The 24,864-nt window shown below is 33.7% G+C and overlaps 1 protein-coding gene across 3 annotated transcripts in view; it reads left to right on the top strand.

Annotated features, from left to right (window-relative positions):
- Nucleotides 1-24,314, top strand: part of Olfm3 (olfactomedin 3) — a 213,030-nt gene extending 188,716 nt beyond the window's left edge. For all 3 annotated transcript variants that reach the window (XM_046452343.2, XM_058581976.1, XM_046452342.2), the window contains 3 exons: nt 1,078-1,297; nt 20,074-20,180; nt 21,191-24,314. In XM_046452343.2, coding sequence (XP_046308299.1) covers nt 1,078-1,297; nt 20,074-20,180; nt 21,191-21,868 — 1,005 coding nt within the window. In that variant the 3' untranslated portion in view covers nt 21,869-24,314. The remainder of the gene's footprint in view (nt 1-1,077; nt 1,298-20,073; nt 20,181-21,190) is intronic.
- Nucleotides 24,315-24,864: the final 550 nt, after the last annotated feature.

Here is a 24,864-nt window from a genome sequence, read left to right as displayed (position 1 = left end):
AAACCTCAACTTAAGTTTTAAACAACTTACTGGGCTTGTTGGCACATGCCTATAATCCCAGCTACATTGGGAGGCTGATGCAGGAGAATTGCAAATTTGAGGACAATCTCAACAACTTAATAAGTCCCCAAAATAAAAAAAATAGGGCTGGGGATATAACTCAGGGGTAGATGCAGATATGGTATATGTTTGTGAAAGAGAGAAAGATTCTAACAGCTCTGAAACTTCCTTGTCTGTTACATAAATTATGTACCATGGTCCCTTAAAGAGTTAATGACTTCATGGGTAGGCAATTCTACCTTACATGAAGACCTCTAAATTATCTATGCTAAGACAAATGGAGTCAGAGAATAGGCAATAATTCAGAATGGTAAATAGCAACCTACATTTCTTTGAGCTTTGGGAAGCTTTGCATGATTTATTATACTTGCTGAACTTACCTTCCTAATGAAGTTGTACTAAGATGGATATTAAAATGAGCTAGGGATACCTGAGAACAATGAAAGGATGAACAAATAAATAGTCATGATTAGAAAAAAATCTAAGTGTGAGGAAAAAGTTGATCCTGAATCCAAAATTTCCTGCTGTCTTCCTACATCATGGATACTAAGTAGGTAGATAATTAATCTTAAATAAGTTTAGTAATAAGATATTTGACTGATAATTTCCTTCAAACTTCATGCATAATTAGAGAATGGATCCTGTTCCTATTTGTTAATCAGATGATGCATTGTTACTTTATAAAATGCTACCAGAGAGCGAGATAACACAAAAACCCATGATTGCTACCTTAGGAAGTTTTTTTTTTTTTCTAATTATGATAAGTATCAATTTGTTTTGTAGAAGAGCCTGTAGCCATTTAAAGAGCAGTTGTTGTGTGAGAAATGCAAGATAAGTGGATTTATTACTAATGATCATGGAGCCAATTAGATTTTCAGAAAATACCTAGTTTCAAGCAGAAATCATTAAGGAATTTTGAAGCTGTTTTAATAATATCCTTTATGTTTCATAATAAAAAGACTGGAGCTGCTTGATCTGCTTTAAACAATTCTCAGGAACAATTGCTGCTTCCCACAGGAGTTGAAAGAGAAGATGGATGAGCTCTTGCCCTTGATTCCCGTGCTGGAGCAGTACAAAACAGATGCCAAGCTGATCACTCAGTTCAAGGAGGAAATTCGGAATCTGTCTGCCGTCCTCACGGGGATTCAGGAAGAAATCGGTGCCTATGACTATGAGGAACTACATCAGAGGGTGCTCAACTTGGAAACCAGACTTCGTGACTGCATGAAAAAGCTGAGTGAGTGTTATACTTGGATTTTTCTAAGTTGTATTTTTTAAGTAGTTTTAAAACACTTCCTCTTTATGTTTTTCAGATAATCATAGAATTACCTAATTGTAGGAAAACCAGAGACTGCTTTTAGGTGTCCCTTAATGCCTTTAGCATTCCCAAGTACTCAGGTCTTCTGATTTTAGGGCACCGTGTTGCCATTTGTGGCTTGAAATAATTAGTCTGGCAAATGCAGTCAACTCCATTGAATACACTAGTGGAGATAAGTTTTCTTTTATTTTAAAAATATAATGGTCAATCATTACTTGGCTAGAGGGAGGGGAAGAATTTCTGGTAGTGGAGAAAGTATAGATTGGCAAGAAGGAAAGTGCTCTGGAAATAAGTGTGAAACAGAAAAAAAAATAAAAAACAAAATGAAACAATTCCTCCACTAGGCAGAATTACCCACTACTGCTCTGATCTAACAAAATAAATAAATAAATAAAAAGGAAGCACCTATTTCCATAGATAGTACCACTCCTCAAGGATCAAGCATGCGGCATGGGTTACGTAAGGACTCTCATTCTTGCCTCTTAAAATGTATGGTTCTGTCTGCTCTGGGTTTACAATTTCTCCCTTGCATTCATGAGGTAGTTGTTTAATTGAATTCATCATGGGACAAATCTGGGACTTGAATGCAAAATTAACACGTGGTCATGAATTGCGTGGGAGGGGTTGTGAGTCCATTTAGAATTAGGGTTTAGGTGTTGATTTGATGTGACATGACAGGGAGGGTAACTCAGTAACCAGTGTGCTCTCAATAACCAGTGTTTCTAGAATAGAACTAAGTGGGGAAGAGAAGGAAAACACTTAAAAAAATTACTTTCTGGTAAAAAAGACTTCAGTGAATAAATATTTAAAATAAAAGTTGCATGATTTATAAAAACACTTTGAGGATAATTTTGCAAAGTGCTTTGAATGATGAAAAAAAAAGAGGTAAAATACAAAATGTAGCATTCAGTTATCACAGTCTCAAAAAAATGTAGGGAATCTCCACATCGAAGGCCACACATTAGTCATCCCAGGATTTCTAAGAAAATCCAAAACTAATCAAAGAAAATAAGGTAAACCTGAAGTACAGCCCATGCACACGAATCCTCAGCCCTTCATTTCCCATTGGCCCATGTCCAGTTTTACATCTATTGCTGCCAAAAGCCAACTGCAATGATTTCATGGCTCTGGTTCTTGCTCTCACTAATCCATTGTCCACACTCTTGATAAAAGGATTTTCTGAAGTACAAATGTGAAATTATTTTGCTCTGCTAAAAACCTCCCATGGATTCCTTGTTTCTGGTACACGGTCCATGGTTTTTGAGGCCCCTCCAGCATGGTCCTCCTTCCTTTTCTAGATTTAGGTTTGGCCACTTATCCCCTAGCACACTGTATCCTGGTCACATGGCCCTTATACTCTGTGCGTTCCTGCTCCCAAAGTACTCTTTCCCCTATAAGCCTTTCTCTGTCACTCCCATCTGTGACAAACTCCTATTTATTTCTTCAGGTTTGAATGTATCATGTTGCAGAATCTGTCATTGTCTTCCCATCTGTCCCTGCTAGGCACTCCCAGACCCTTATATTTCACAAAAAATTATGCTCTCCTTAAAAAAAATTAATTTGTTTTTTTTAGATACATATGACAATAGAGTGTATTTTGACATATTATACATACACCTAATTAGAATGTTAAAGTTGTGTTTTCTAAGTTTTATTATTATCACATGTGTAATTAATGTTCTGGTAGACTTTTGTTCTGTGAGAACATCAACAATGTATATCATATTCACTCTGCATGTATGTTCCAATGCCTAGAAAATTTCCTGGCAAAGAAAAACTAATAAATATCTGCTGAATAAATTAATTCTTTAAGACATCATAGGAATCATTCCTAAATTTTTATACAGATTTTTAGCTATTTCAAGTGGCAAAGAATAATTTAGTTAACTTGCTAATTTAAGAAAAGTTTCCTTTTAACCATGATAGTTAAATCAAAATAGCATAGGTGTGATTAAGACTAAACCAGAGAAAATTTATCTATTTGATGTAACTCTTAAATCTCTCTTCTGTATGCTGTGGTTTTATAATTCAAATTTTAATGTCTATGGTTAATATGCAATAGGCAAACATTGCTGACATAAAGAAACTCTACTGTTATATTCTATTCTTTTTAAATGAAGAAATAACTTGAGTCCAATGCCATAGTAGTTAGCTAGCTTATCAGATGATGTCTCCATCAAGTAAGATAAGAAAATCTCAGCCTGGCTTGGTGGCACAAGCTTGGAATCCCAATGACTCAGGAGGCTGAGGCAGGAGAATTGTAAGTTTGAGGCCAGCCTCAGCAAATTAGGGAGGCCCTAAGCAACTTAGTGAATCCCTGCATCAAAATAAAAAATAAAAAAGGGCTGGGATGTGGCTCAGTGGTTAAGTGCCCCTAGGTTCAGTCCCCAGTACAAAAAAATAAACACCTCAAACCAAGAATAACTTAGTGTCACTTTAAGAGGTTACAAAGAAGAATCCAAATACATATTTTAACAGGTAATAAAGAATCTGATTAAGGAAATTCTGCTAAGTAACAGCATCAGGGCTGGTGTCTGAGCTTTTTCTTGTTTTCAAAGAGGCCTCTTTGTTATTAAAAAAAAAAAAAAAAATCAGTCCCTGAGAAGCTATTCACTCTTTTGTCCCTATCATCTTACAATGAACCCAAGCACAGAGGCATTGCATTCTAGACCAGGCACCTGCCAAGTACAAATAGCTTTTCCTAAAGCCAAGACAGGCAACAAAATTGTGCTAGCTAATAACCCCTTGCATCCTAAATAGGTAAGTTATGTTTTTGAATAAGTAACATGGAAAATTTGGGATTTGCTCAACTTTAGAAATGAACATTACTTTTTTTTTTTTTTTTTTTTTTTGAGAGAGAGAGAGAGAGAGAATTTTAATATTTATTTTTTAGTTTTTTTTTGGCGGACACAACCTCTTTGTTTGTATGTGGTGCTGAGGATCTGAGGATCAAACCCAGGCTGCATGCATGCCAGATGAGTGCGCTCCCGCTTGAGCCACATCCCCAGACCTGAACATTACTTCTGTATGTATTCTCTCTGAATATACTGAGCTGGAAGACATCTCTATTACAGATAATCCCACACACCCCTCACTCTTTCATAACACACAATTTGTTTGTTTCTTTTTTGTTGTTGTTGTTGGTGGTACTTTATTTTATATTTCCACAATTTTTAAAAATTTTATTTGTTCTTTTTAGATAAACATGGAAGTAGAGTATATTTTGATACATTTATACAAACATGGAGTATCTCATTCTAATTATAACAATTTGTTTCTTTCAATTCACTTATAATTCTGAATGCTTAATATCCTTCAATAGTGAAAATGACATTTAAGACAAAGAAGCTTAATCTAAGTAGAGTAAAATCCATCTCTTATTCTTACTGAACTATGATAATATTTCTATGGTGTCTCTAAGCCTTAGAATTTGTTCATACACACACACATTATTAGCTATTTATGACATATATTAAATATATATATCATCATACATCATTTATTCATTTCCTCCATAGATGACAAGGTTTTAGACAATTGAATAACTGAATTTATTAATATTTTTATTATTTTATTTTACAATGCTGCAGATTAAACCCAGGGCCTACAATGATGATTTTAACTTTAAATTCTAGCAGTCAATATAATAATGCAAATATCAAGCAATAATAAAATCAGTATTCAACTTTCTCATTTAATGAGATGATTGCTGTTTGAGTTATAGATACCCTATAAGATATTGAAAATAGAGTAGTTTCTCAGCACCTGTAGGGAATTAGTTCCAGGATCCTCACATACCCAAATCTGCAGATGCTCGAGTTCCTTATATAAAAGAGCATTGTATTTGCACGTAACCTGTGCCCATCATCCCATATACTTTAAATCATCTCTAGACTACTTATAAAAACTAACAGAATGTTAGTACTATGCAAACATCTGTTATACTGAAGTTTAGGGAATAATGACAAAAAAAATAACTCTGTTCATTTTCAGTGTAGATGGAGTTTTTTTTTTCCAAGTACTTCTGATTTAAAGTTTGTTGAATATAAGGATGCAGAACCTATAGATACAAAGGCCTGACTGTATTTCTTACATTTCTTGAAATCCTCTTGATTATCCATAGCCCAGCTACCTACTTACTTAACAGAGACACCCATACCACAGACAGAAAACCTAACTCTTTTATGCTTTTTGTCTGAAGAACTGGGTAGTTTTGTCCACCCTTCCATATTGTACCAAATAATCATTTATTGAACATCTCTGAGCAGAGAGGATCCTATCAGTTAATTACAGTGAAGAAAACATTTCCAGAGTTATAGAGTCCCATAAAAATGAATAAATTCGTATTTCCCATTAAAAGAGAAGTTAAAAGAGGGTATCTAACTTCAGTTAAAAGAGGGTATCTCAAGATATATATATATATATATATATATATATATATATATATATATATATGCCTCTCAACACACACAGCCAATTAGCAGAGGGTAGAAATGTATTTTGAGAGAGAGAATAAAATTGCAACATTGAAGTATGCATATATATATATGATATATATATGTATATACATACACATATATATGAGAAAGATACATATGTGTGTGTATATATACATAAATAATTTTTACTGTGGCATTAGATTATAATTTGATTAAAACTCGACCTAATCTTTACATTTCCTGGCAATTGATAATAGGTTGGATCCACTCATCTGTAAGAATCCTTTAAACTCCATGTCCATTATTTTATAAATGTCCAAATATCAAAAAAAGGACTTGAGAGAGAGAACAAATTCTAACTAACATCAGGACCATTAACAGAAAGTACAGGAAAAAGTTTTTTTTTTTTTTTTTTTTAAGATATCAAGGGTTCTAAAAGGATTAAAGTACAGTTGCTATGCAGCTGAGATCTAGAGTGAGACTTTGGATAATTATAGTATCAGCAATGTAGTAACAAGAGCAAGAAGGCTCATTCATCAATGGCATCTTCACTCTTCACAGAAGCCTCTCAACCCACACAGACAATTAGCAGAGGGTAGAAATGTATTGAGAGAGAGAATAAAATTGCAACATTGATGCATGCATTTCCCCTCACTTTTTCAGTAGATTTTCTTTCAAGTAAAATGTCATAGGGTCCATCACATGAATTTTAAGAGGCTAAAAAACCACACTAGCTTCCTTGCCTTCAAGGCACTGTGGGAATCACAAGTCATTGAGACCACCAGGGCACCATTTAGTTTATTTCTAACAGAGAATTAAAGGTTGGGAGAAAATAGAAATGAAAAAAAAAAAAAAGCTTCAACAGCAATGAACCCTTGTGGCCTGAGTGAGGTGCAGAAATGTTCTTTCCTAAGTGTTTAATTTCCTCCTATGAGAGACTGAATAGAACAAAGTCCCCTGTGCTTAATTAAATCATATCACATTCCTAGACATGAGGAATATAATTACATGCATGTGAGAATTTGACTGAAAAAGCATGGTTAAAGCTCTTACACACCCCCTGAGATCACCAATAGATATTTAATGTAGTTTATAATCAGACTTTTCAGCTTGCCAGTCCTCTGCCCCCCATTCCCTCTTGTTAGTTCTATTTTAGGGCAATGATTTGGTGCCATCTAGTGAAGCACTGATTGTATCTTTCTATTTAAACAACAGTTTGAGACCTCACATTTAACAGACATACCAGTAACATTAGAAACAAGGTCACAGTGAAAAACTTGGGTTACTGTGTTTGCTACACTGATGCCCAAATAGTTTTTAAAATAGGAAAACAAATTTTCTGTGTGCCAATGATCTTCTATGAACATCCAACAAATACTTTTGGACTTTGCTAGGTGTTTGCAGATCCAAAGATGAACAGAAGACCATCTCCATCTAGTGGGGACAAGAACCTAAATAAACAGCTAGGGCAACACCAGGGGGCTGCTGCTTGACACTGTGCCAGCTGTTTTCCATGTGCTTGTTCTAACCTCAGAAAGAACTCTGGTTTAGGCACTAGCATTGACAATTAAGGAAAACGCATGCTCAGAAAATTTATGTTAGAAATTAGAATTTATAACTTCCAAAGACACACAGACAAATTCCTTTCCCATCAATAATGTCTTTTATGGGAAATTCTGTAGATAACCTTAATAAGTTCAGTTTAATGATGGAGTCACCATCCACCCAATTGTGGCAAAGAAAAAAAATGCCAAAAGTCATTCTTGATTCTCCCGGGTTCTCTTTCCCCTCTGCAGTCACAACCTCGTTTATGCCCTTCTCACCTGTCTCTGAAAACCATCTTATGTCTGTTTTTACACTTTCACTGCCCTGATGCAAAGCATCACTCCTCTTGTTTTTTCAATTGGATCACTGCAATGGCCTCCCACTAGGTTTAGCTGAAGGGAATCCCTCTTCACCACACTGAATATTTAGTGTAATCTTTCTCAAATACAAATCTAGTCAAATTACACCTGTATTTAAAGGATTTGCTTTTAAAATTGAATCCAGATTCCTTTGCATGGTTTGTCTTGATTAAATGTGTCTGCCTGTGTCTCCGGCCCTCTCCAACTTCTCACCAGCCATTCAGCGTGGCTTCAGCCATTCCCGTGTGTCAGTTCTTCAATCGTACATATTTTCATTCTCCTGAACATTGGACTTTCTCTCCATTTTCATGGAACATTTTCCCTCCTCCCTTTACCTATCTAAATTCTAATCATTTTTCCTCTTACACACACACACACACACACACACACACACACACGACACCAATTCTTCTGAGGAGCTTTCACTGATTGCTCTCTAAGGTTGGTCTTCCCTGGAATGGTCTCCCAGAGACTTGTACCCCACTCTGACAAGGCACTTACCTTCTACAAGAAAAATTTTACAAAAAAATACTTTTTTTTTTTTTTTTAAGTTTTACACCCTTGTAAGCACATTGGGCACTGAGCGGTCAGGGTCTATCCTTGCTGAATCCTTGGGGACTCTAACAATCCACCTGAAACACAGTAGGCAGAAATTAATGTCTGCAAAGTGTTTAAGAGCAAATTTAATTTTTAAAATATACAGTTTGAAGTTGCTTTCAAAAAATCAGCACATGTCAACTATAAAACATCATCATACCTTTTACAAAACCAAAAAGCTTTTGGGAAAGATGATAACAAAAGCACAGCATTTTTTCACCTTCGTGTTTGCTGTCCTCTGCTCCATCCCTTATGGCAATGAGGAATTGCTTTCCAAAACTCCAGGTATTTTGCTCTATCTAGCACTTAAAGTAAGGCACACTGAAAGTCTCACTGAAAGCAGGAATAAAAGCAAAGTCAAACTATTGTGCTTGTGTTGGAGAGGAGTGAGATTTAATTCACATGCAATAGGGGTACTTGATAAGAATATTTCTTCAAGTAAATTGAGGAGGACTTCAAACAAGTCATGTACCAAAGACAGTCCTACTAGTTTCTACTCAACCCCAAATTCTAAACTGTAGCATAGAATAGGACTTTGTCTTGTGTCCATGCACTTGATGAGTTTTTTTTCTTTTAAAAATGAAACCCTAGTTATTTTAACCACACTTTGAGTAATTTGTAAATTTCACCATAAACTGATTAATCTTCCTTTTTAAATTCCTAAATATTTGTAGATTACAAATAAGTTTTAAATGCTTTAAGGATACAATTTTGTATTTCCAGATGCAAACATGAATTTCCAAATTATTTGGGATTTCATAACACAATTGTCCATTATGTTTTGATATTTAGTAAGCTTTTCCTTAAAGATATACTCATAAGTTTTATCCCAGAAAAGATAAAAGGAAGAGGTGAGGTTGAGGCAATATTGTGAGAAATAAAGCTTGATTTTAATTTATGATTTTCTTATCCTCAGTTCCTAAAATGGAGAATCACAGATTAAATACTGTGAATGTTTTATTTTATTTTTGAGGCAATATTTTAAATAAGCAAAAGGATAAAACTGTGTTAATTTTGGAAAAAGTGAGTTAGACATATTCATATTATTCTTGATCTCATTTACCAAAAACCCACTGGAAAATCATTCTAATGCTCTGTTTATTCTTATCCTCATGTTTTTCTCAACAGTGTAGCTGGTAAGTCTAGACATACAAATAAAAATATAAATGATATAAATGGATTTTATAGTATACCAAGATATATGGTGGAGACAAACTTATTTTAAATAGCTTTAATGGACTTTAAAAATCAAATAATACCCTTTCTTGCTGCATGAGTTCTCCAATGGTCATAAGTAGAAATACAGAAACCATTCTGTCCATAAAACATATTTATTACTCTCCTAAATTACTTATATGGACACAGCCTTACGATTCAAATCTTGCAGTTGTTAATCTAGGATATTTTATTTACATATTAAAGAAAAAAACAAAGGAGAGGACAGATGGTTTTTATGCTTCATTGGTCTAAACAACTGATCTTCCAGATGAATCCCAAATGATATCTTTTCCTCAGCTGCTGATTGATAAATATGGATTATAACATCATAAAAAAATGTAATGTATAAATGTCATCAGAGAAATAAAATGGTCACTTTCCTCAGTAACCTATTCAGTACATTTTCTGAATATACAAAATGTACACATGCATGTATTATGAAAGCTAATATTTTCATAACATCTCACTGCAGACAGAAAAGCACAGCAAGAGAAAACCAATAAAGCAAGACTCCTAATTTCGTTCTTCACCGTCTACCTTTGTAGAAACCTTTGTCTTCCAGGCTTTTGGGGAAATTATCCTTTTTTGTCCGAGTTCCCTTGTCCACAAGAAAGTGAGAATAAAATGAGAAAAGATAATGATTTATTTGAACAAAAGCTAGTTTGGGGGAGCTGAGAAATAAAAATGACGGTTATTGCTTATTTTATTTTTACGATTTCAATGGATAGAGTTGAAGCTATATTTTGAGAAATAAAGTTTGATTTTCATTTCTGATTTTCTTATCCTCATTTCCCAAAATGGAGAATCACAGATTAAATACTATGAACATTTTATATCTGTGTTCTTGACACTACGGTCCACAAAATTATAATTGGAAAAGCAGCCAGTTTTATAAATTCCTAAAACTTGAATTTTACAAATTTCATTTGATAAGATGAATTCTGGCTTAATAAATTGATAACCTGTTGTAAAGGGAGCTTCTCCTGGGAAGAAATCAACAATGAGAGCGCTTTCTGTGATTTTGCTTCCTGGGGATAAAGACTTATGGTGATGGTGGTCTCCCTCATGCTGATGATGATTCTTTTGTTTGTCTGATCACAATCACAAATGTAGTACTTTCTCCTCACCAGCATATAAAACTTTATTGATCCACTATCGACTCATTGTTCCTTTAGTTAAAATGACAAAATGTCAGGTTTCCGAAGTTCCATTTTGTAGACAAGGAAACTCCAATCCAGAAAAAAAGCACATTGTCAACATTACATAATGATTGGATGGCGTGGCCTAGATTAGAAATCCAATTTCCCACTTCTTGCCTCAGAGTTATATCGTGGATGAAGTGTACTTCACAAAGAACATTCTTGGAAAATTAATGGAAATAAGTCAGACAGACAGGCAGGCAGACACACACACACACACACACACACACTAAAGAAGACACAGGCATGATTACACATGGTTACTACCATGAGCTACCACCTGCTCATGGCCTTCATTTATTGAATTATGTTCTTTTGCATCATTTGCTGCTCCCCGTCTGTTAGATTTTTAGAGACAAAAAAAAAAAACCTTTTAGAAACAACAATGACATCAGTACAGCACTAAAAATTTCCCATGACCTCATGTTCCCCCACCCCTGTTTCCTACTTTTACCTTGAAAAAAAAATTACTAAAGCTGCTTCTTTAGTTATAATCTTTTCAGTGATGTTCACCACAGGTCAATACTGCACCCTTCTTAAAAACACATTCTTCTTTCTGTGTTTTTTGATCATAGAATTTCTTCTATTTTACCTGTAGCTGCTTCTTGGGCTCCTTTGCTGGGGCCTGTAAATACTCTGACTTGCAAAGCTCTGTTCTACATCTCTGAGGCAACAAACCGTCCTGGATTTCACTGTCACCATCATGCTGCAGACTGTTAATACTGTGTCTCAAAAGATGGCTACTCCCTAGATTTGTACACAATCCCCACTGGCATGTGAAATAGTCATGAACAATGTAAAATAATCTGCATTGGACTCTTGATCTTACCTTTCCACATTCATTTCTCCCTCACTCATTTCATCTGAGTAAATGGTACTATAATCTGCTCAATGGAACAAGTCAAAACTCTAAATGTTAGCCTAGATTATTTTAAGAGATTTTATATTCCCCCCTTTGGCCTCCATCCTTGCATCTAACAAAAAATAACTAATCTTATCAACTATGTCTTTAAAAACAAACCCCAAATTCACACACTTTTCTGTATGTCCATCACTGCTTCTATATCTCTCACCTAAACCAATATGCTACCCTCTTCTTGGAGCTTTCTCCCATACTCTTTTCCCTCTACAGTTAATTTTCCACACAGCAAATAGAGGGATCTACTTATTGCATCTCACATTCTGTCATTTTCTCTCCCTCCTTTTGTAAAGTCTTTATCATTTTTAATCATACCTGAAATAACACCATATATTCACTCTAATTCTACAAGCCTCATGATGTGGACTATTCATGTCTCCAGTCTTCATCAATTTAGGGCTTTTCCAAGAGCACTGATAATAGCCAATATTTTTTTCCATACTTGACTATGTACCAAACACTCAGCATTTCTTAATCTTCTCAATAACATTTTGAGATTTATTTTATTACTGTTGTTACACATGAAGCATTGAGAAGTTAAGCAGTTGTTCAAGTTCCTTAGAGTGTTGGAGATAGACTCAGGATCCAAATCCACGCTTTTGGACTCCTTAACTCGTATTTCCCACCATTTTCAGATTCTTCCTTCCTCTAGGTGATCTATTAAATCTACTAAGTGACTTACTAGTTAAATAAACTAAATTCCTAAAGAGTATTCCATTCAATTGGTGAGTCTGTGGCTGACACCTTTTCAATTAGACCTCAGATTAAGGTCTTCCCCCTGCCTTCTCCAATCACTTCATCCAATTGCTCTACTGAAATATCTGCTTTAAATATGTTCCTACCTGATATGTTTAGTCTGTTTACTTATTTTCCCTCTCCTTCAAATTTAAGCTTCCTCAGGATAGAGGTATCATGTTTTGCTTATCACTATAATGTTAGTGTCTAGAACAGCACTTCCTGTTCAGTAACTTAGCTGGATGAATGAATAAATGAGTGAATAAACACCCTTACTTGAAGGTCACATTCCAAAGTCCTTCTTTTAAGCACCTAAGGATTCACTTTGTAAAGTACAGTTGACTGGAACAAACATTGGTTTCTTTTACCAAACTAGGTACATAGAAAAGAGTCAATTAGCCAAAAGACCACACCTCCAAGGTCATCCAATGTGGAAGAATTATATGAAATGAACTTTGTTCACTATGTAGTGAAAAGCAAAGGACATTTGCACACATAGCTATTTGGGGTTTTAAGCAACTTTATTGCTGTGGAGTCCAAAATTTTTAATATACTATTTTAGATAAAGAAACTGAAGGACACTTTTAAAATACAGATATTATTTTTAAATTGTGAACATTCTGCATCATTAGCTCTTCACTTCAAGTGTGCTTCTTAGATTAATATTATTCAAAGGATATGATCCCAGGGTGAAAATTTGTGATGGACTGAGGTCAAATACAGGGTGATACTAGGAAGACAAATCATGGCATTGCGTTTTGTGAGCTGCTGGGAAGATGGGAGAGAGCTAATTGATCCCAGACATAGATGAAAACAATGGAGAGAGGATTAAACACAGAAGAATGGAAGAATGCAAAACATAAACTTCACAAATGTTCATAGAATCTTCTCTGGCCACAGACTAGGTATAAAATATCTGTATTTGGAGCCTTGAAAATTGATTTTTATCTAACTTATATGTCCACTCACTAAAAGCTCACAGAGTTAAAGTTTGCAATATTAGATTGATTTACTAGATTATAGGGATAAATTTCCTTTATACAGAAAAGATAACCACCAATAACTCACATGCAGGACCAAATCAATAAGACCTAATGAGAAATACAACTCAATTCAACTTGTCCTTTCTAAGACTTCACATGTATTTTTCACAGAAAGTTTAGCATCTACATGAAGTTAACTGATAATTGTCATAATTCATACGTTCTTTTTTAAATTTAAGACTGAAAGATTTTAAAAAGAGATTTTCATGTCAATTTTAAAACAGAACTGGAAGTTTAAAAAACACAATTTCAGTCTAATCCTTATAGGATGGAAACCAAATTAAAACGAAGGCTATTTGTAGCTTCCATTTCTGCAGACTATTTACATCCCATTTGTACCTTCTTCCTATCCCTGTGAGGAAGCATGGCACATAAAAATGGAAAGTATTTTTCAACAGGCAATATGTCAATGTGATTATTTTACTTTTAAAATTTAAATAGCTTTATTTAACTATGAAATTTTGGTATTTATTTCAGCCTTTTAAATTATAATTTAAATATTGTACACACTGCTAGAAAATTGTATGCTTACAATAAAAAAGGCTTGGAATGAAAAGTAGTAGTCTCCTTCAGCTCTGCTCCCCAAAGGTAGTCACATTTAACAGGTTAATTTTAAGGGTCCAAGTTTTTAAATCTATATTTCTAATAATATGTTGATTTTTATACTTTTTTAATCATTTTTAGACATTGTTACCAACTTTGTATTCTGCAAAATGAAGATTTTGATAACTTAGGCAATCCCACTTTCTTTCTTTCATGTCTTTTTAAAATATGTGTTATTAACTATTCATAGTCTGACCCATATCAGTTTTGTAATTTCAAGATTCATATTTATAACTTCATTATTTTCAGCAAATACAAATAGGAAAAATGACTTAAAACCATGTGTTTTAAATATGAAGGCTCTTGCCTTCCCATCTCTTCTCACAATCTACAGTTTCCTAACAATATGAACTTAATCTTTTTTCTTTCATATTATTGAAAAATTGTCTTTTATATAATCACAGAGTGTGTGAACAGTCTCTCAGTTATTCTGCAGTGAGTTAATGGATTTACTCTATAAGTTGAACATGCGTGTTTACATTATGATGATGATGTTTATGCCTACATCCAATAACATAATATCTGTGCCATTCAAAGTAACCAATACTAGAGTTAGGTTCAGATGACATCTTTTTATATGCATCAATTTTGTGTGTGTGTGTGTGTGTGTGCTGGGGATTAAACTCAGGGACACTCAACCACTGAGCCACATCCCCAGGCTTATATTGTATTTTATTTAAAGGCAGGGTCTCACTGAGTTGCTTAGCTCCTCACTGTTACTGGGGCTGGCTTTGAATTTTTGATCTTCCTGCCTCAGTCCCCCAAGCTGCTGGAATTATAGGCCTGTGCCACTGCACCTGGCATCAATTTGCTGGTATCATATCCAGTTTTTCCTACAGTCTATCTGTAGATGAATTCCACTTATATCACATTTATTTAAAGTTGATTTATTTCTCAACTGGTATATAAACCATAAAATATAAAAGTTATATATGTTATGGGAGTAACATGATGTTTTGACACATTTACATATTGCATATGTTTAAATTAGGTTAAATATATCAAACTTCTCAAACACTTATCATTTCTTTATAGGGAAAGCTTTCAAAACCCTTCTATATTTTTGAAGTGCACAGTACATTACTGTTACCTATTGTCACCCTACTGTGCAATAGTACACCAGAATTTCTTACTCTTATGTAACTATAACTTAGGAATTACCTATCAACTGCCAACCTCTGATAAACACCAATGCACTTTCAACTTCCATGCAGTTAGCTTTTTTGGATGCCACACGAGTGAAACAAGGCTTATTGTGCTTGGCTTACTCACTTAAAGATCTACAGTCCAGCTGCAATGTGCAAATAATAGGATTTCATTCTTCTTATGGCTGATGGTATTTCATGGTATATCCATGCCTCGTTTTCTCTATCCATTCATCAGTTGATGGACATTAGGTTGTTTTCATCTCTTGGCTATTGTGAATAGTGATGCAATGAACGTGGGAGTACAAAGGTCTATTTGTCATACAGATTTCATTTCCTTTGGTTGGATAGCCATTAGTGGGACTATTGGATCATATGTTAGTTTTATTTTTAATTTTTTTAGTAGCATTCATACTGTTTTCCATAATGGTCATAGTGATTTATATCTCCATAACCATTGCTGAAACCTCCCCCTCAGATCTGATTCCATTCTGGATCAAATGTTCTCAAGGCCCACTACACAGCTGCCATTTTGGATAGGAAATCACTATTTCCCTGATCTTATCTTCCTCTGTTTTGGTTTATTCACTTGTTTTGCTGTGGTAGCTCCTAAAGTAACTTTGTGTTTTCCTCTTTTTTTGCCCCTCCCCCCTTTTTGTGGTGCTGAGGATTGAACCCAAGGCCTCAAGCATACTGAGACAAGGCCTTTACCACTGAGCTACACCTGCAACCCTTTCATTAAGTAGTGTCTAAAAAAAATATGAGTGAAGTGTAGATGAACTTTTGGAAAGTTTGCATGACAGAAATGCCTGCCTATATTCTCAGCAATTGAAAACACTGATGCAGGAGGATCTCAAGTTTGAGGTCAGACAAGGTAAAAAGGATTGGGGAAGTAATTCAGTGATTAAATGCCCCTAGGTTCAATACCCAGTTCCAAAAAATAAATAAATAAATAAATAGATGAATAACCCTTATTTTATCTTTATCTGTTTTTTCTTCCTAAATATAAGGGCTCTGATCCGTATCTCTTGGCATTCAATATGGGTGATAAGAAACAATTTCAATCTAATTCTTGTTGGCTTAGAATTTATTCTGAATCTTCTATCATTTCACAGAAATTCTGTTAAGAATAGATCTTTTAAAATTTATATGATATGCCCTTTTAACTTGAATATGTAGATTTCATAACTAAATAAATTCCCTGTAGAATTTCTTTAACAATTTTTTGTTTTCCTCTCCCTTTTTATTCTTTAATACTTATTCTTCAGATGTTGGAGCTTATAAATTCCACCTATATGCCTCCAAGTTTTTTTTTCTTATTTTCATTATTTTCTCTTTAATTTTAATGATTTTGGATACCTCATTTTATCTTCTACAAACCAATTTTTTTTAATTTAGCTATATTTTTAGTTTGCAGTACCTGTTTTGTGCTTTTTTATCCCAGTCCACAGTACACAAGGTACAGATGTCTCTGAAGATACCAGGGTCTCTTCTGCTCTGTTAGGCTCTTTCATTGGGACCCTGTTTTTGTGTGTGTTTTTTTTTTTTTTGTTGTTGTTGTTTTTGTTTTGCACATTTATCTTGATCAGTCTCATTTTAACTTTTTGAAGCTACCTAGGCACCTATGTTAACCATTACATTTTTAAAATCTGAATGATAATCTCCATGGAAATTCCATGTATTTAGGTAGGGTTGACATTTCTCCCCATAGTTGCTAGGTAGGAAGATTACCATTGTCATGACACAGGAGCCTGTGTTCTGGACTTGTCATACTTATTTAGTTACTCAAAGTCTTCCCAAGTAATTGACACAATTTTCTAGTTTCTTTTTTAACCTGCCTCCTGCAATTTGGTATGTAGGGATGAAGATGGAATCAGTAGGTCTTTTTATTTATTCATTCATTTATTTTTGGTACCAAGAAATGAACCAAGAAGGGGGCTTAACCATTGAGCCACAGACCTAGCCCATTTTATATTTTTTTCTAAGACAGGGACTTGCTGAATTGCTGAGGCTGGCCTTGAACTTACCCTCCTCCTATCTCAGCTTCCTGAGTGGCTGAAATTGCAGGTGTAGGTCACCACACCCAGTAAAATCAATAGATTTTAAGAGCAGCTTTCAGTGCTGTCCTTGTTTCTAGGGCTCTATCTCACTCCCAGCACTTTTTACCTATTTTTTGAGTCTCTTAGTGTAACCTGTCTTCAAGGCAGGGCCTCTCCCTCCTCAGCTGTCCTCTCCTTTGCATAGACACTGATGCTTGTTATTACATCTTACACTCTAATGACCCCTCCATCACCTCTACCTTCTAGAAATTTGGTAAAACTTTTTCTCCACTTATGGCTCTCATACTGTTTTCTTAGTTTTTTTTCATGTTTTCTTATCATTTTAATGATCACAAAAGATAAAGGAGATAAAGGCACATCTTAGTCCATCATTTTAAGTCAGAATTACTTTCTCATGTGTAAGAAAAAAATTAAGTTGTGTGGTATTTGCCTTTCAATTTATCTCAATCTACTTACACTTGAAATTTTCATGCTCTAATCATGTTTACTTAGAAATATTTAGGTAGGACCACATTAATTATCATATTACTTTCACTTCTTATATATTATGATCATATGCTCAACTAGTTCCATTAACTTTTTTCTAGTTCAAATTGATGGTGATTTACTTATATATTTTTAATGTGTTTATAGCAAATTGAACTGATATATTCCAAATAGGTTTAACCCTGGAGGGCCTTAATACTTAATATAGATAATGTCACAAATTCTTCTGAATAATTAGCCTGGTTTATCAGGTCTGAGGAAATTATAAAGCCATTCACTATATAACAATGCCATCACATTTAATTTTCTTTTCACAAAGGGGGAAAATACTTTCCATTCAGATTTCTTGAAATGCTAGAAATGACTAAATTTGTAGTATTACTAAAGTAATGGTGCAAAATATGTTATCATGCATCATCTTCTTAACTGCACAGCTCTGTATCCTGCCAGTTACAAATCATTCTTAGGAGGAAAATATATAGAAAAATGGGCCAAAATAAGTTTTAGCTAGAATTACTTTTGTCCTTGATTTGGCTTAGAATATTTGTTCTTCCCTAATCAGGACAGGAGGAGCCAACAGAAACTAGAAATTTATCAATTCTATTAATTGACAAAGGAGGATAGAAGAAACAGAACAAACAACCCCAAAACAGTGAAAAAAGAATGAAAGGGGGAAAAAAAAAGAAACATGGGATAAACTGGAAAGACTATTCCTTGATTGAGACCAATCGTCAACATTTATAGGCAGTAAGATTTCCTTTCAAAATGTGCACTTTAAAACTTTGCTGTTTAACAGAGCCACGTTGGCTGGGTCTGAGATCTCTCTCTGCCTAAGTCAAAGCTGATTTGAATCACACAACTATGGCTACACACTCCATGGAAACCAAGTGCGTGTTACCATACTCCCAGAAATGGTACCAGCAACCCCAGGAGCCCTTGTTGATTCAGTATGAATCATATCCTCCATTCAAATAAAGTGTTAAAGCTAATCTTACTGGAGTTTTCTTTGTTCAGATGATAGCTCTGGCTAGCATTTACTGGAAATCTCAGGATCTGTGTTTTTAAAAATCGTGGTTTTATGATGGACTAGGAATAGAACATATTTCTGCACAGGGTACTGGGTTTCAAGTTTTGTTATTTTGGTATAAATGGGTATTAGAACCTGTTTCTGAATGTTAACTATTTAGTTTATCATTTCTATAAACCCTGGCTTTCTGGATACTATAAAGCTATTGAATATGGAAATCATTGTATACATTTCAGAATGCTTTATTTTGAGGTGAGAGTCTTGTTACGGTTTATAAGAGACATTTTCCTATTTAGATCTCAGGGATATATTGGTACCTACAGATAAATGTGACCTTGATTCCAGGAGTTTCAATTCTTAATATTCAAAACATTCATAATTTTTATGTTAAATGTGATATTATTCAGCAGAAAGAATGTTTTTTCCCTTTTAACTTAAGACAAACTCTATTCAATGTCTTAAAAGTCTAGAAAACAGATATGGTAATGTAAAAACATGAGGAAATTATGGTGAAAGAATTAAAAAACACTTGCAAAATAAACAAAGTCTCATGGTAAAAAATTAAAAATCTCACAAAAATTTCTGGGTTTCTGTTTGGTGGGGTTTTGATATTTTGGAAGTTATCATTGCTAAGATGTTAAAAATATTATAATTTTTTTCAGTGAAATAATGTTTTTCATTATTTATTTCATTTCTACATCTTTTATTATATGTGACTTTGGGGTTTAGGGCTTGAGATTTTGAAGTTTCATTCTTTGGATGTTTATCAGGTCCTGTAACCAATACATTTGTTCTTCAAAACTCTACTTCTTTCTGGAAGACTGGTGGAATTTTTTTATTGTTATACTGCATTAGAATTTCTTCATGGGATCTTCATGAACACAAATTAAAAATCAGCTTATAAAGTTTGTTCTGGCTTCTATAAGTTATCAGCGGTCACAATGTGTTGGAAGGAGAGACTGGGGATATTGGTGATCAGGTGCACAGTTCCCAGGGCAATTCATTTGATTTTTCTGACTTCTTAAAAGAAACAGCTTTCATACTGATAAAATGATAATGGTTTCCCAAATTATTCAAATCTTTGCCCACTTAAAATTCCGTACTTTGATTTAGAGCATTGAAAAAGCAACCACTCATGGTTCAACTTATTGTTGTATTGATACCCAACCAATACCAATGATCATTGATTTGGGAAATGGGATATTAATCCCACGAATTTGTCTTGTTTTACGATCACTTCCTTTGCTTTTGGTAAGAGTGTGTGTGTGTTGGAATCATTTACTGGGTTTTCCCAACATATTTATGTTTTTCTAATTTCAGCATGTGGCAAGTTGATGAAAATCACAGGCCCTGTGACAGTCAAGACATCTGGAACTCGATTTGGCGCTTGGATGACAGATCCTTTAGCATCTGAAAAAAATAATAGAGTATGTTGCCTCCACAAGTTTCTTTGCTTAGAGTTATATTTTATTTATACTGTTCTCTTCTGGGTTATTTGTTTTCTTCAGGGATATTAATTTCAACTTGAAAAGTGTTAATATCACTTGCAAATATTTTCCATTTGTTACTACTATCTAAAAATACATACCAAGTTTATTTTAGTAAAATGTTCTATTTCTTAATCCACCAGTACAAAAAGTCCAATTTTTATTGATTTTAGTCTTGTTTTATGGCTGAAATGTGCTGATTGCTAGTGTACAATGTTTTCTGTGTATTGTTTATAAAACATGCTCTTTAGTTTGAAAACAACATTACTAAGTAAAAAAGACTCAAGAGCTGACCATTTTCTAAATACACTAATATGTCCCTGGAATCTAGAGATAATTTTAAAAGAAATAACACTGAAACTTTTGGGGGGAATTTCATAAGTTGGCAAAGTCTGCACTATGTATATGTACATTAATAGGTTTGTCAAAAGGTAGTTGTAACTTTAAGCTGATCCAGTGAACAAAAGTTACCCGAAATTTCTGTGGTACTCATGAAGTAGAAATGAGTAGAAATTAGAAATATGAAATTATACCATTTTTTTCAAAGCAAGGGATGGAATAAAAATAATTTGCTGAAGATTGTATTTTGGTCAGTTATCAATGATCACATTGATCCACCAGGTGATTTGATTTACATTAGCCTATGCTTTGGTCCACTGAGTGATATGGTTTAAATAGCCAAAAAATAAAGCAAAGAAGACCCCCCCCCCAAAAAAAAAAAAAGCAGATCAACTCCAAGACAGTAAACTCAGTTGCTTCTTTTCCACATAGAGAAATTCAATATTTTTACAAAACCTTGTAATACCATCACATTGCTGCAGGTCATTCATAAACGATTTACTTCCAATTTTAAGAATCATGATATTAATATGTGCTGACTGTCTTTATTTTGGAATTATCTTAAAAGTAGAAAATTGAGTCACTCCTTTTGTTTTTTTCCTTCTTCTCAGGTCTGGTATATGGACAGTTATACTAACAATAAAATTGTCCGTGAGTACAAGTCAATTGCAGACTTTGTCAGTGGGGCTGAATCAAGGACATACAACCTCCCTTTCAAGTGGGCAGGAACTAACCATGTTGTCTACAATGGCTCACTCTATTTTAACAAATACCAGAGTAATATTATCATCAAGTATAGCTTCGATTTGGGGAGAGTGCTTGCTCAACGAAGCCTGGAATATGCTGGTTTTCACAACGTTTACCCCTACACCTGGGGTGGATTCTCTGACATCGACCTAATGGCTGATGAAATTGGGCTGTGGGCTGTATATGCAACTAACCAGAATGCAGGCAATATTGTCATCAGCCAACTTAACCAAGATACCTTGGAAGTGATGAAGAGCTGGAGCACTGGCTACCCCAAGAGAAGTGCAGGGGAATCTTTCATGATCTGTGGGACACTGTATGTCACCAACTCCCACTTAACTGGAGCTAAGGTGTATTATTCATATTCCACCAAAACCTCCACATATGAATACACAGACATTCCCTTTCATAACCAATACTTTCACATATCCATGCTTGACTACAATGCAAGAGATAGAGCTCTTTATGCCTGGAACAATGGCCACCAGGTCTTGTTCAATGTCACCCTTTTCCACATCATTAAGACTGAGGATGACACATAGGCACATGTGATTTATTTTCATTGATCTAAACACTGTCATTTGTGATAAACTCAATAGGAGCCCTTCTGTTTTTTTATTATAATTTTCCATCATTTCTCCAAAACAGAACATTTTTTATTATAAATTTGGTGTTTCAAAAGTCTGCTGAGTCTGTCTAAATTAATGTGTTCAAAACACATCTTAACCCCTGAATTTACAAGGCCTATCATGTCATTGTCATCAAAAGCACTAAAAAGAGCTTAAGTGGCTAAAGTCATAGTTTTGCAAAAGATTAATGATCTGCCTTATATTAGAGTCAGAGACTAATGTTGGCTTACATGCATGAATGTCATTTTCTTTTTATTAAAACTGTCATTTTTTTTTACTGTCTGTTGCTCCACATCAGGAAATATTTTTGGTAGGAATTAGGGTTAAGGAAAAAAAAAAGCTTTTTCCCCATTTATTACTAAAAACGATTTCGTTTGTATAGAAAAATAGTATTAATAATTTTGCTGTTAACAGAATTCTCTGATGCGGTGCTGTACAGTCATTTTTAAATCTCTTGCTAACATTTTATTGGCAATATGTATTTCTATCATTGTAACCACCATTGTGCAATTGTATTTCTTCACTTCTGTGAAAGTACATAATATTTTTTATAAAATAGATTGAAATTTAATCTCAGTAATTATTTGAGTCAATTTTCAAGCATAGTCAAGAAGAGTCTTCTTGACTTACGCCCTTACACAATCATTATAAACTAAAAAGAAAATCAAAGCAGCTATCTTACATAAGAGCTTTTATTTTACCCCAAGTTCAATGGACCACTGATGTTGAAGGCAAAAACTGATTCAATGCAGCCAAGTTACTTTGTTCACAGGAAGCAGCCCATATGGTTGCTTGCAAAAGATGCAGATGAGTCACAAATTTTGAATATGGGTTGAATTACTTATATATTATACACCAAACACATTTTTTGTTCTTTATTAATGAAATATATTATTTATTAAATATATTTTATTTTACTCATAGCTTGCAATAATGTAATTCCTTGTATCTAAAAGTACATGAAGCACATAAATACTCTTAAAAAAAGAAAATTTCTACAATGTCCTGTAGATTTAGATTTTGAGTTCTGAAGAGTTATTGTCAGGGCTTATGCAAAAGAAAATGATGAAGAGACTTGGGATTTGTCTGTTTGGTTTCAAATGTATAAATAACCAACTCAGAAAGTGAGTGAGAAGGTAACCCCTTGTTATCTGATTCATTGTACATGCAGAAATAATGTATCCAAAAAAAGGAAAACTTTAGTGATATTTTGTTCATTATTCTACAAAACATATATCTATATAGCAAACATGTCATTGAGTTTAGATTAACTTTCCATACATTATATTAAAAAGATTTCCTTAAGGCAACTTTATAGAAATTAACATGGATTGATTTTGCAATTTTAAAAATATATTCTATATTAAATATTATATATCTTAAATAGTCATAAATATTTAGTTTAACACATATGTCATTCCACATTTTCTTTAAAAATAGGACATAATACTGCAAATAAAGCACTGTATAAAGAAATGATAATATTTAAATGTTATTTATTTTAAATGTCACAAGTAAAACACCTTCTCAAATATCTCCCTTTCAAAATTGTAGGATTTAAAAATCCAATCTTGAAACTGATAAGGTTTAATAAGAATTTCTTTTTGTTTTCTCTTTGCCTACAATAACATTAGCATGATTTAATGACCACTTTGGGTCCTTTGCAGTGTTGTCTTCTCTTTTAAAAAGAGTGTTGGAAAATTTAGGAGTTTCACTTGTCATAGTACACATACCACAAAAATACTAACTCAATACTTTGTATATCGGGTTTGTATAAGGAAAGAACATCACATCGATTTCAGAAATGAATTAATTTTTAAGTAGATGGCCGCTAATAGAATATCTTCATTATTTGTTTTTAAAATAATTATATGGTATCGTGTACATGCAAAATATGGATAATCACAGCTTATTTGTGCCATGTGAAGCTTGTAAAGCAACTTATTATTTCCTATGTAAGATTTTATCACTCCATAGATAATTTATAGTGTATGTGCTGCTGGAGCAAGCACAAACGTTATTGTCACTGGAAGCGGGTAACAAGTTTAAAAATGGGACTTGCATCAAACATTTATAGTTTAAAAACATTTTTCTTAAAGTATCATCCGTTTTGTGCCTGAAATAGATAAGAACTTAATCTAGATACTGTTTTTTCTTAATCTCCAACATATAAAATAAATTTTATGAGGGAAATAATAAGTATTTTTAAATCATCCATATTATCCAAGATGTAAAGAAATCCAAACTCAGAAACTCTTAACCGTAAGTGAACTGTGTAACTGGTATTTTTCTGAATTAACCAAATCATTGACAAACTTCCATGTCATTCAAATAATAATATGTTCATGGTTTGATTGTGTTTGTGTGTTATTTGTATTTGTGGCACTTGAATCACAATGCTTATTACTTGTACCTAAACTTATATCTACAAGTTCAGAAAATGATAGTATTTCAGTGCATCACTAAATATGTAGAAATAAAAGAGAAAATAACAGCAGATGCATTATACACATAGAATAATGAGTGATTAGTTATGATTCATCACAAATTCAAAAGTTCTGATTCCTATCTCTATACTCAGAGTTATCTTGCCTTTATAATTAACAGTGTTATCTCTGACGAAATCTTTTCTTCACAAATTATGTTAACTTCTTTTTTATTCTTACTCCTAAGAAGAAACAAGTATTATTTGAGAATTATTAACAAGGTCAGAACTACAAATTTTCAACCACAAGAATCATTTTTTTAAAATGTAACTACATAAAATTATGCAATGTTCATTTCCTAATAAAACTAGCTATTCCCCTATTAAGGAAAGTTCTACATATAATAATTCTTGAGCATTATTTTCCTTAAAGAATAGATTTAAAAAAAAAACTTATCGGCTCTTCTTAGCACTTAGGTTTACC

This window comes from Marmota monax, unplaced genomic scaffold (genome assembly GCF_021218885.2).
Source record: "Marmota monax isolate L192 unplaced genomic scaffold, Marmota_monax_Labrador192_F-V1.1 WCK01_AAM20220418_F8-fsc00244, whole genome shotgun sequence".
NCBI classification, from domain to species: Eukaryota; Metazoa; Chordata; class Mammalia; order Rodentia; family Sciuridae; genus Marmota; species Marmota monax.
The sequence above is the reverse complement of the archived record's forward strand: the minus strand, read 5'-3'. Positions and strand labels throughout refer to the sequence as shown.